Source organism: Loxodonta africana, chromosome 2, assembly GCF_030014295.1.
Source record: "Loxodonta africana isolate mLoxAfr1 chromosome 2, mLoxAfr1.hap2, whole genome shotgun sequence".
Taxonomy (NCBI): domain Eukaryota; kingdom Metazoa; phylum Chordata; class Mammalia; order Proboscidea; family Elephantidae; genus Loxodonta; species Loxodonta africana.
Window position 1 is genome coordinate 139,377,848 of NC_087343.1, and position 13,151 is coordinate 139,390,998.

At 36.2% G+C, this 13,151-nt stretch overlaps 1 protein-coding gene across 7 annotated transcripts in view; it reads right to left on the bottom strand.

Annotated features, from left to right (window-relative positions):
- The window catches only part of DMXL1 (Dmx like 1), a 171,301-nt gene that overhangs the window by 92,898 nt on the left and 65,252 nt on the right, over window positions 1-13,151 (bottom strand). For all 7 annotated transcript variants that reach the window (XR_002785899.2, XM_010590471.3, XM_010590465.3 and 4 more), the window contains exons 7-13: window positions 12,256-12,434; window positions 7,517-7,706; window positions 6,325-6,493; window positions 5,084-5,296; window positions 2,142-2,395; window positions 1,359-2,043; window positions 1,133-1,254 (exon numbers count right to left, since the gene is read on the bottom strand). Coding sequence is in view for 6 of the 7 variants with exons in the window: in XM_010590471.3 (XP_010588773.1) it covers window positions 1,133-1,254; window positions 1,359-2,043; window positions 2,142-2,395; window positions 5,084-5,296; window positions 6,325-6,493; window positions 7,517-7,706; window positions 12,256-12,434 (1,812 nt within the window). In the remaining variant the exon portion in view is untranslated. The remainder of the gene's footprint in view (window positions 1-1,132; window positions 1,255-1,358; window positions 2,044-2,141; window positions 2,396-5,083; window positions 5,297-6,324; window positions 6,494-7,516; window positions 7,707-12,255; window positions 12,435-13,151) is intronic.

A 13,151-nucleotide genomic window follows, 5' to 3' on the forward strand; every position in this document is an offset into this window, starting at 1 on the left:
CTACTCTCCTGTAGAGTTGCTATGTGTTGGACTGACTCAATGGCACATGACAACAACAAATATCCACATAGCTAGTTAGGTCTCTTACCTCCTTCAGGTTTTTACTCCAAATGTTACCTAATCTGTGAGGTTTTCCCTGACCAGTTCCTTACTTGGCACTCCATTTCCTTTGCAGCTCTGTTTCTCTCCGGAGTATTTAATTAATATATTTTTACCTTCTCCCTGCCCCCTCATCTTCCATCAGTAGAATGTAAGCTCTATAATAATGGATTTTTGTCTATTTTGTTCACATCTAAATTCCCAGTGCCTAAAACAACGCCTGATACACAGAAGGCCCTCAATAAACACAGGTGCCTTTGCTAATACTATGCGTGTATTTCAAAAACTTTGCAAATCACAGTTAAAAAATAGCTCCCCCCCAAAAAAAACAGCATTGGGGCTGAACACTGAAACCTATACAGTTTTGTAACTAGAGCATTAACAAAAACATTAATTGGTAGCTGGAAAGATGGCTTGAATTTCCTAAGTAAGCAGCTCAGTATGGCTAAAGCCTGCATAAGAATATTAAAAAACACAAAAACCAAAAGAGTAAAAATCCTAGCTTGCTGGAGGTGTTGAGACAATACAGATGGTAGGATGCTATTAGTTGGGCACAGGAAAAAGTATAGCCTGTCATAAGGCAAAAGGTTTGCAATGGTGTTGAAAAGACTCTTGCCTGTATTACAACCAAGCTAAGGGCTTTCTCCTTGCTTGCTTAAGATTAAAATTTCACTGCCGTTATTCCAGCTCCTATGTCTAGAAGAAAAAATGTGCATGAGCCAACATAACTTCCACATTATACTACTATTAGTACCTATTTATCTATGAGCTAACAGGTGTTACAGAAACACATGTTATAGGAAAATAGACTCTACTTGTTGAACAAAAGAAATGTTTTTAAAGGAATTTAAGGAACAAAAAGAATTACTAGAAGGGTACAATACAAATATGGAAAAAATTAATAAATAAATAAAAAAGATATACATATTTATTACAAGTTATATGCCACAATTCTAGAACACACCCAATAATTACAGATTAAGTACCTAAAGCATTATATACTTAAAAAGACTTTTTAAAACAATTTACTTACAGAAATTTCAGGGTTGGAAAGCTCATATAAGAGTTTCTTGGCATCAATAACTGCTTCATATAATCTCAGATACTGTCCATCACTTGCTACAAAGCATGCACTAGGAGAGTTGCAGTATGCACCTAGAAAGCATTCGCAAACATTTAAAATTTAATAGTTTAGGGATAATGTAAAAAAAAAAGCAAAACTAAACTAAATGTCTTAAATAAAAAAACAGAATGCTTACCTAGACAGTAACTGGGTATAAGAGTAGGCAGCCATGCCACATTGGAAAAGGCAGAAACGTGAAGAGAATTAATCCGGGCAAGCTCAGAAACACCTCCAGAAAAAGACAATGGACCAACTGGATCAACCCTCCAAAGAATAAGCTCACTGTAAACTGCATTAGGATCCTGAAATACCACATCAATGGTGCTTTGATTCTGTTGTCCCAGAGAACATTCTTCAGTATTGACACCATCATAAGGTTGCTTTTGGTTATCAACATCTGGTGTCCTTAATGCATTATGGTGTGATGTTGTTAGCAATAATGGTAACACTGAATGGCAAGCTAAATCATTAAGATGAAAGCGATGACCACAATATCTGGATTTGTGGGAAATACTGAGAACTGTAGAAAAAGCAGATTCCTCAGCAAAACTGACCAGCCACTGATTGAGAGAACCATCGGCGTGCTTTGAAATCATCATAACATTTGGGGTGAAAATACTTAATTTTAAACTATTAGTTGATTTACTGTGACCAGAAGAGATAAGCATTGACGTGGAATGTGTGAGACTAGAAGGCTTTTGTTTGCCTTGCTGAATAGCCAAGTCAACATTCTTCGTACAGGCATACATCACTATGCTTTTACAGAGAGAGTTCGCATCGCCTGTGGGGAAAGCTACAGGAATTCTGGAAACAAAGGACACCTAGGATTAAGAAAGCAAGTATTAGAATATATGAAATTATATAAAGTGGTATAATGAAACAGTATATACGTTTAACAAGTAGATTATAATAACAGTACCTGCACTTGACGAAACATACCAGGCTGGTATTCATCCAGCCAATCCACATGCCAAACCAGCAAAGAACCATCCATGGGATGAATACTGAATAGCATGTCTGCATTTTTACTCCATTCAGACAGAAGTACTTCAATTTGATGATCAATGGCAGCTGATGGCAACGGTACATAACTTGAGTTTGGGACCACTTTATCATTGCCCAATTCCTTCTTTTCATGATTCATTTTCAAATCATCAACACCATCATCCGTTTCTATAAGAGAAACGTTATAAACCAAGTAAATACCATCAAGCTATTACTGTACATGAAGAAATACCTTTAAAAATGCATTTGAGATTAAAAGAAAAAAAAACCTAATAATTCTCACATTAAGAAGAAATGTGCTCCCTTTTAAAAGTAACTTTGCTCCAGAATATAAAGCTATTTGGAGTTGACTCAGTTTGGTTTTCAGTAAGTTAGAAGAAGGCTTATAGGACTAAGTCAGTGGATTATTAGTAGAAAGACTAATATAAAAAAACTGGGAAAATAGGTAAACTGGTTTCTTAACCATGTCCCACAATTAACTACTCCACTAAACTTCGGTAAGACATAGCACTTTTCTGGACTTCGGTTATGCTTATGGTAAAATGAAAGAGTTGGAATTGGGCTTATAAATCCAGGACTGAATTTTTTAAATATATTTTTAGAATGTAATTTGTACTTTTCTTCATAATAGCAGATTTATCCAAATCTGAGTCAGCTACACAAATTATCTTCTAGGTATATGCACTTACAACTGAAACGACATCTTAAAGAATCCATTTTAAATACATGCAATTATAGTACTCATTTCCAGATTTCTCTCAACACAGGTAATTAAAAATAATTTTTTTTTAATGAAGGTAATTATTTGTATTCTGATCTTTAAAAAAAAAAAAATCCCAGCCATCTATAGTTATGAATAACCAGCTTTCTTAAAAGAGATGCTCAAAAAATGTTTTGACTATTTACAAGGCAAATAAAAAGCACAAATCAACTCAAATAGTCTACAAGAAAACTTCCAGAGCTAATGGAAGAATTTAGCAAAGATGTAGGGAATAAGGTCAACAAACAAAAATCAGATAGGTTTCTAATACACCAGCAATGAGAAATCTGAAAGGGAAATGAGGGTAACAATTCCATTTACAATAACATCTAAGAGAATAAAATACCTAGAAAGAAATCTAACTAGGGATGCGAAGGACTGATTCAATGAAAACTATCAAACACTGCTGAAAGAGATTAAAGAAGACTGAAATACACGGAAAGATGGTCCATGTTCATGGATTGGAAGACTTAAGACGTCAATACTACCCAAAGTGATATACAGGTTCACCAGAGCTCTAATCAAAATTCCAACAGCCTTTTTTGCAGAAACAGGAAAATCAGTCCTTAACTTTTTATGGAATGGAATAGACCCAGAATAGCTAAAGCAATGTTGAAAGAGAAGAAAAAGGTAGGAGTTCTCACACATTTAAAACATACTATTTTATACAGGTATAGTAATAAAAACAGCCTAGTACTGGTACAACAATAGACCAGCTGAACAGAATTGAGAGTCCAGAAACAAACCCACATATCTACGGTCAATGGATTGTGACAAGGGTGCTAAATCTGCTTGATGGGGAAAGATAAGTCTCTTCAATAAACGGTGCTGGAAAAATTGGATTTCCATATGCAGAAATACTAAACAGGACCCATACTTCACACTACACAGAAAAATCAAATTCAAAATGGACTGAGGACCTAAACATGCAAACTAAAACCAGAAATTTCTTAAAAGAACAAGTAAGGGCAACACTATTCAGGCCTAGCTTTGAACAATGGATTATTTAATGTAATAACAAAAGCACACACAGTAAAAGACAAAATAAATAAATGGGACCTCATAAAAATGAAAAACTTTACCAAAAAGTGAAAAAAGACAAGATACTGTCTGGGAGAATATCTTTGTAAACCATATACCCAACAAGAATCTAATGACCAAAATATATATAAAATCGACAACAACAAAAAGACAAAATAACCCAATACAATAAAATGCACGAAAGACTCAAATAGACATTTTACCAAAGAGGACATTCAAATGGCCATCAAACATGAAAAGAAGCTCAGTGTAATTAGCCATCAGAGAGATGCAAATCAAAACCACAATGAGATACCATTTCACTCATACTAGGATATCTAAGATTTAAAAACAAACAACAAAAAAAGAAAATAAAAAATGTTGGGGAAGAAGTGGGGAAATTAGAACACTTATCCATTGCCAGTGGAAATTCAAAATGGTTTAGCTGTTGTGGAAACCAGTGTGGCAATTCCTCAAAAAAACTAAAAATAGAACTACTATATGACCAAGAAATTCTACTCCTAGGTATATACCCAAAAGACTTAAAGGCAGCACTATTCACAATAACCAAAAGGTGCAAACAACCTAAATGCCTATCAACAAATGAATGGACATTATATGTATGTAGTACATACATATAATGGAATACTACTCAGCCCATAGGAGAAATGATGTCTTGATATATGCTACAATATGGATGGAGACCAAAGATATGCTGAGAGAAATAAGCCAATTACAAAAGGACAAATACTGTATGACCTCATTTACATAAAAACACAAGAAAAGGTAAATGTATAGAGGCAAAAGCTCATTAGTGATTATCAGGGATTGGGGAGAGAGAGAAAAGGAGGGTTAACAGTGATAGAAAAATAGCACTGATTAAGGGTAATGTCAAATAAAGAGACAGTCAATTAGTGAGGAGTAGGTGTATCTATGTTGGATTATTAAATGAGCTAGTAAGTTTGTATTATGCCATTTGGAGTTTATTTCTGACAATAGTCAGTGTCACCCTAATATAAAAACCATTAATATTAAAAAAAAGAAATTCAAGTTTTTCATCCTTTTTAAAGCTTTACCTTCATCAGATTTTACATCAGCCTGATTATAGTCTTCTACACTGGCCTCAGATGATGGTTGTTCAAAACTTTTTCTAAGTTGCTGTAGAAAGACTTCCATGGATAAAGTAAAATGTAACTCTTTATTATTCAGCCAGTGTACCACAAAAGGTCCACTTTTCTCCTCTTCTTCATTGAGACTTAGTGATGTAATAGAAGGAAGAAGTGGAATGTCTATAAAGAAAAAAAAAGTTACAAAATAAAAATTTCTACAATTCCAGGATATGAAACTTCCAGATCTCTCTCTTTTTTTAATACTGTTTATCTTTATCTTTAAGCCTCTGAAATACATTTTATTTAACGTTTAAATAAGACTCCCAACATAAATACGCTATTGTCTGCCACTATTATTGATAACACATTTAAATGGAAAATTTAACATAACTATTATAAATGAGATGAAAGTATACATTCTAGATTATATAATCTAATTTATTTAACTATACAGATGTTTTCTCTAATACTAAAATAATATTCTCAAGAAAAAAATACCTGTAATTATTAATAGAAAAATCTTTATTTAAACACGAACTTAAGTAGCAGCGTATTTTAACCTTGAACTACAATGAAAATTGTCATCATCGTGATGTCAAAGGAACTAGCAATCTATGTATCTAAGTATCAACAACTTTTTTTTTAACTTAATAGACTAACTTATTAACTTCTTTAATAACCTTGTTCATCTAAGACAGATACCAAAAAAAAAAACAAAACCCGGTGCTACTAAGTCGATTCCAACTCATAGCAACCCTATAAGGATAGAGTAGAACGCCCCATTAGGGCTTCTAAGGAGTAGCTGGTGGATTCAAACTACCAACCATTTGGTTAGCAGCCATAGCCCTTAACCGCTATACCACCAGGGCCCTGTTACTATGCCACTATACGATAATTATGAAACAGCAGTTCTGTAGTGTTAACCTCTATTATATTAGCTCTTGGCTCAAATCTCAACTTTTGAATGAATAAATAGTGACTATCTCAATGACTTATTAAGATATTAAGCCACAAACCAAATCACAGCCTGAGAAAGCAAACAAACAACATCTTGTTTCTCTGTAACCAGGGAGGTGGGTACAATGAAAAGTTAGTTTAAAAAGTCACCCCCCCAATTTCTTATTTATCAAAAACTAAAATTGTAACTTACTTATTATAAAATCCATCTACTGAATTCCTAAAACATACTTTGAACAGTGTTTTATTACCTGTGGCCGGGTTGATGCTGGCAGCAATATGAAAGTGGCAAAGCGCATTGGCATGCAGTGGGGCGTTCCTGTGGACGTGATGTGGATCCTGCTGATGTGGCAGGTATCCGGTGTGTGCTACCAGTGCAAGCGATCTCCTCCGACCTCTACGAAAATGTCTCAGATTTACCTGGGTGAATAAAAAACAAAACAAAACTACTGCCTAGGTTGTAATAAGTTATATTTGTACAGATTACATACTGACTGCTAGATATCATACAGATCCTAAATCAGATGATCTTATAAATATGTAAAAATATCTTGTACAGCAAATTTGAAACCTAAAAAATAAGATCAGAACTTAAAACTGTCTGGCCCTTCTCTTAACCTTCACATAATACTTTGCAACTGAGTTTCATTTGGTTTATTTCCTTATAATTAATTTCCTGAACTTAAAAGCAAAAATAAAAATGTTTACAATACTGTGTCTGTGGAAACCATGTCTCCATGTATACAGCTTTCACTGTACCCACAGATGACTTGCCCTAACCCTGGTGCACTGAATAGTATCACCATCATACATTAGAATGTATTTCATAATTACAAAGCCTTTTCACAGAGATTATCTTACTTGCTCCAATAAGGCAGACAGTGCAAGTATTGCTATTCTCATCTTTCTTATGAGAAAACAGTTTACACAGAACCCAAGATCACCTGTCTAATACGAGGCTGAGCTAAAAGTAGAACGAAAGTCTTCAGATTCCTAGTCAAGGACTTGTTTCAGCTTTATTACACAAAATCATTCTATCAGTTGCCGAGTACCACACAATACATATTTAATGCTATTCTGTGCCAACAGAATACTATCCAAATTTGAAAAATACATAGTTGCTCCATAATCACACCAAGTATTCAAAGATAAATTATTTTTAGATTACTTGCTGTTTTCAATATCAATAAAAGGAGTCTGTATTATTCTATCTTCAGCTGGCTTCATAATTATAGGTAGTTTTGTGTCTTAGATAAAATCTCCAAGTATATATTTATGAAACAAAAAAAAACTGAAAAATTCCTGAAAACTGCTCTTCTGGCATATTTGTTCTTTACAATTACCCACATAACCTTGAATATTAATTAGAATGATTATTACAAAAAAAGGCCATGTACAAAAGGTTTTAAAACTTAGAAAATAACATGTAGCAAAAACACTCACTTCTAAAGCATTTTGAACTCGTTCTTTACTGGAAGCATTTCTCTTGAAGTTATTTGTTAAATTAACTGGTTCATTCCAATGGCTGTAGTCACCTCCATACAGCAAACAATCATTTGGTAAAAATGTCTCTACCCAAAGACGACATACATTATCTTTGCAGCAAGTCAACAGTACGTTACATACAGAAGCCCTAAAGAGTAAAAAGATTTTAGAGGCAAAAATACAATTTCCACACAGTGATACACATTTTACAATTCTACAATGTTTCTATAATTTTTTAAATGCACACAAATAAAGTACCAAAGAAGAAAATGTCGATACACAAATATTCAAGGTATTAGTCAGATCCACCACAACTGAAGGGATGTTTGATTCTATCACAGCAAAGTCTGCCAACCTATTTCTTTTCTATCAAGAATTTGGTAGTTATTTTTTAAAAAATTCAACCTTGTTCTTATATCTAAAGAAGAAAGACTGAAATCAAGCTATAACCCCACAGATAACAAGCAAGAGAAAAACTACATCTTCTAAGAAAAATTTCTAATTTATATTTCCATTGCCGTGGAGTCAATTCTGACTCATAGAGACCCAATACCAAAAACAAACAAACAAACAAACAAAAAAAACCCATTGTCATTAAGTCAATTCAGACTCATAGTGACCCTATAGGACAGGGCAGAACTGCCCCATGGGGCTTCCAAGGAGCACCTGGTAGATTCAAACTGCCAATCTTTTGGTTAACAGCCAAACTCTTAACCACAAAGCCACCAGGGTTTCCAGAAAGGACAGAGTAAAACTGCCCCATAAAGTTTCCAAGGCTGTAATCTTTATGGAAGCAACCTGTCATGTATTTCTCCCACAGAGCTGCTGGTGGGTTCAAACTACCAACCTTTCAGTTAGCACCCAAGCTCTTAACCACCACACCACCAGGATGGTTATTATTTGAATTATTTCATAATGCTTCATTTTTACTTCCTGTAAAGTCATCTGCATACTGGTCACTAACAAACTATATTAAATATTCGATCCATTTGCCTAACATATGTTCAAAGCAGTAAAGTGGAAGGACAGAAAACACATCACAAAATAGAAGAGCAAAACACACTATAAAGTAAGCACTAACCACCTCCCTCCTTAGTCATCGTTGACTTTCAGTGAATTACCTTTTTACCACCTCCATAAATAAAGGCAAAATCAATTACTACTATATTAATCAACCGTATAAACATCAAGAGTTCAAAAGCTGAAAGGCTATCAACAAAGATTGCCTTCACAATTGGGTAACTGAGAAAGTCTAGAAAAAAAGAAAGAAAAAAGTCACGATATCCTATAGTAGGTACTTCTTCAAACTTACGTGATTAAAAAATAATCAGGTAACTCAGCAAGTTAAAAAAAAAAGAAATAAAATATTCTATAGTAGCCGATTAGTTAAACATACCTACCTGATTATAAAAGAACAAGTAGCAGAGGTGGAGAATGTTTTGTCTTGGTTGCTCTCCCCTTGGGCCTCCCTTCTCCTCTCTCTCTAACTTCCTCCAGCCCTGGTCTCCCCTATTCTCAGTCCACTTCTACCCCTTCTACCCCATCTCTGGGTTTTCCTCCCTTGGTTGACCCCTGATTCTCTGCCTCCCAGACTCTCCAGGCCACCCTCCCTATGTCTTCCTTCCGTTCCCCATCTCTCCTTCCTTAGTACCCCTCCAACTTCTGTCCTCCCCAAACCTCTTGCTTCTCCCTCCTTCCCCATCCGTCCCTCCTCTTCCTCAAACAGAGCAGGACACATTTTCCTCCCCGTTTTTCCTCCAACCTCCTATTCTCTTTTCTGTCTTTAGCTTCTTCCTTCCTTTCCCAACCCCTGCTGCTCCCCCTCTACCTCTACTTCCACCTTTCCTCTTCACTACCACCTCTATTTCCCATCCTCCTTTTCCTCCTCTTTCCCCCTCCATCTCTCCCTCCTTTTAACTCCCTCTCTATCTTCCTCTCACACTCTCCTAGCCTCCCTTCCTCTCTTAGGTTCTCTTTAGCACATTTATATATACACAGGCAGTAGCAATGATATTGAAAGGCAAGTAGAAAGTAATACATTAAAGGGCATAAGAATATGGAAAGTTCAAGGTTCATAGTGCCAATTAGTAAACGGTAGAATGGAAAGGCTTATAAAGGAAGAACAGTAAGCAGGAGACTAAAGGGTTGAACAGCAGCAATCAGAAGAGGCATAAAAACTGAGGGAGGGGCAACAAGGCAAATGATAAAGGTACACAACTCAGAAGCATGAAAAAGGCCTTGAATTTGGAGTAAGGGTGGCCCCAGGTGACTCTCCCCAGGATACCAGGTCTTACACATAGCAGCAGGGGTTGGGAACGGAAGGAAGAAGCTAAAGATAGAAAAGAGAATAGGAGGTTGGAGGAAAAACGGGGAGGAAAATGTGCCCTGCTCTGTTTGAAGAAGAGGAGGGAAGGGTGTTTGAGGAGGAGGAGGGACGGATGGGGAAGGAGGGAGAAGCAAGAGGTTTGGGGAGGACAGAAGTTGTTGGGGTGCTAGGGAAGGAGAGATGGGGGACAGAAGGAAATACTCTGACCTGTTTGAAGCATTTCTCTGGTAATACCTCCGCTTTTCTCCTTTTTTCACCAGAGATCTCACATCCTGCTTTTAGTAACACATCATATTCAGGTATAGCCAAAAAAAGTTATGACCTTATATAAGGCAACCATGTGATGGCTAAATGCCCGCAATACCTGCCTTATCTTTATGCAACAACAGGATATTGTATTTTTGAAATTAGATTATCTAGAACCAACTTGGAGGTTCTTTCAAAGAAATTACTAAATACCCCCAACCCATTCCACATTCACCAATTTAGTAAAAAAAAAAATGCTCCTTACAAAAACTTCCCCATTCTTCTCTCTCAATCCAAGAGACCCCTTGCATACAATATTAGCCATCCGATTGAACATCTTAATTTTATGTGAAAAACAAAGCATATGTTTTGCCTATTAAAGATGACACATGAGAAGTAGCAATGGTCTTTGAAGTGATCTCTCTCAGTCTCATGAGAAAGGGATGGCCTTTCCACTATATGCCTGGCAGGCAGTTGGTGAACATCAAGGACAAAACTGTAAAAGCTCAGGGAGACTGACCAGTTCCTAAATGGCAGGGGTCTGAACGTATAATTCTGGAGGTCTCTAAAAGATGCATAACTAACCGATAGAGAAGTCTAGTTCCTTACATTATAGTTCCCTATGCCGCAGAATTTAATTGAGATAAAAGGTACATGGGTAAGGGGAGGGGGAGAAAACTGGTATGCCTTATTGCTCTTATCATTGCATCTGTAATGGCCCAGTTTAGGCATCTGCTTCTGCCTTCACTCAATCTGCCGAGACTGAGTGAACCAGTATGTCAGAAGCAGATGTGACTGCCCTCTCAAAAGATACAATGCTTCATAAGTCTCTTTTTTAGTATTCTGGTGGTTTGAGCAACTGAGAATGAAAACACTTGGATACATCAATAGAAATCAGACTCTGAAATGATGTAATCCTCAGATTTTTCTAAAAGACTCACAGTTTGCCAAAATATTACTTCCGTCTTTAAGGAAAAAAAAAAACAAAAAACAATCACAGCTAGTGATGGCTGCATTTTTACTGGGGTCATTTATAACTTTTTAAAAGGAGAGTTAACATATGACAAAAGTTCATTCTGTTTTAAACAGACACACACACACACAATGGTCTCAGAAGTACCAGAGTAACAGTTCTTAAAGTGAAGCTGGAGTGAGGGCACTTTCACTCACTACACAGATTGTCTACACCACTCTCTTTTAGCCCAAAGACTCTGACACATTCTTCTAAGACCATTACTGTTCCTAGAATATGTCCTACTCTCTGCTTTGTTGGAGTAGAGGCTGGGGTAGAAAGAGCAGAACTATCGCACCAGAAAATAACTCAAAAAATCTAGGTATTCTCAGCTGGCTCAGAAAAGCAAAAATAAAGTCAGCAAATAATCCAAGTACACTACCACAGATCAACCTAGAATGTTGCAGGTGACAAAATCCACTGAAAAGATAAGGGAAAAACTGCATTGTTCACATGATGCAGTTAAATTGAAATGGCCATATGAAACAGAAAGAAATTTCTACCTATATTTAAGTGGGTAATAGGCCTCTATAAAAAAAAAAAAAAAAAAAATTGCTTATCTAAATAAAGGCTTATTTAAATTCAATGTGGTATCAAGTCTTTCAAAGGATACAGGAAAGAAAGGAAGCACTAAAGTGTGTCTATGTGTTTGTGTGGGTGTATGTGTGTTAAACTAAAACCTAGTCAATGCATAATAACATGGGGGTGTTAACCCATTCCCTTTTCCTCAAAGATGTTGGGTGCAGTCAAGTAAATGTTCTAGGTTTCACGTTACATCTTCTCAATAAAGCTGTTAAAAGGGAATCAAGAGGAGACAGATACTAGAAGGTGTAAGACGAGGGAGTGAAATGTGAAAAAGTCCATTCAAACAGCAATCTGGAGGGTGACAAAAGATGAAAGAGTTGGATACAGAACATAAAGAAAAGTAAGATGCACAATTTCATCACTTAAAGACACTGGATGGGGAGGTAAGTTATCTCAGCTTAAGCTCATTTTACGACCGGTGGCTAGAGGGTGCCGGTCAGGGGGTATCTTATATTACCCAAATCTTCATAGGCTCAGAAGCTATAGCTGTGGACTCCGAAGATGAGAAAAGAAATAAAAAACACTAACCTAGGCATATATTTGCTCGTCTTACGCCAGGAAAATCCATTTACAGCTCGAGGATGGGCCAGATATATAAATGAAAAGTCAATTTCCCCTTGGGATTGTTTTTCTGAACTTCCATCTGGAGAGGTAACAGCTGTCCGCCAGTTTTCTATATTATACCATACCTTTAAAAGACAGTCATCCTAAGGAAAAATAAATAAATAAATAAACAGAAGAACATCATAATAAATGTAAAGGGACTCAAATTCTGATCAGAATCAAAGTATAGGTTAAGTCAAATAGCAAACGTTAAGATTTTTCTCTGCAATCACAGAAATTTAGGGATGACGGGGGATTTGGCACGGGGTAATTGAGATGAAAAATCTAATCCCCAAAATTAATTAGTAGTCCTTAATTGTGTTTTGACAACTGAAGTGTGTAAATGTGTGAATTTTACAAGGATTGGTAAAAAAAAAAAAAAAAAAGAATGCTGGTCACCATATACTAGGAGAAGCAGAGCCTTCAAAGGAAGACCTTTAAAAGATGAAAAAAGATGAGATTAGGGTTCATTTTCCCATTTAGCCAAATGTCAACTATGAAGGTAGTACCACTAGCAGCCTTACAAAAATGCAAACCCATTGCCATCGAGTCTATTTGGACTCAGAGCAACCCTATACAACAGAGTAGAACTGCCTCATAAAAGGCTTTAATCTTTACAGAAGCAGACTGCCATATCTTTCTCCTGAGAAGCAGCGGGTGGGTCCAAACTGCCAACCTTTCAGTTAGCAGTCGAGTTGCTAATTATTGGGGAAAAAGGGGGCAGGGGCATTTTTATGAGTTATCATATGAGTTATGAAATAAATGTTGAAGATTATGATGTTGTTGTTGCATGCCATCAAGTTGATTCTGACTCACAGTGA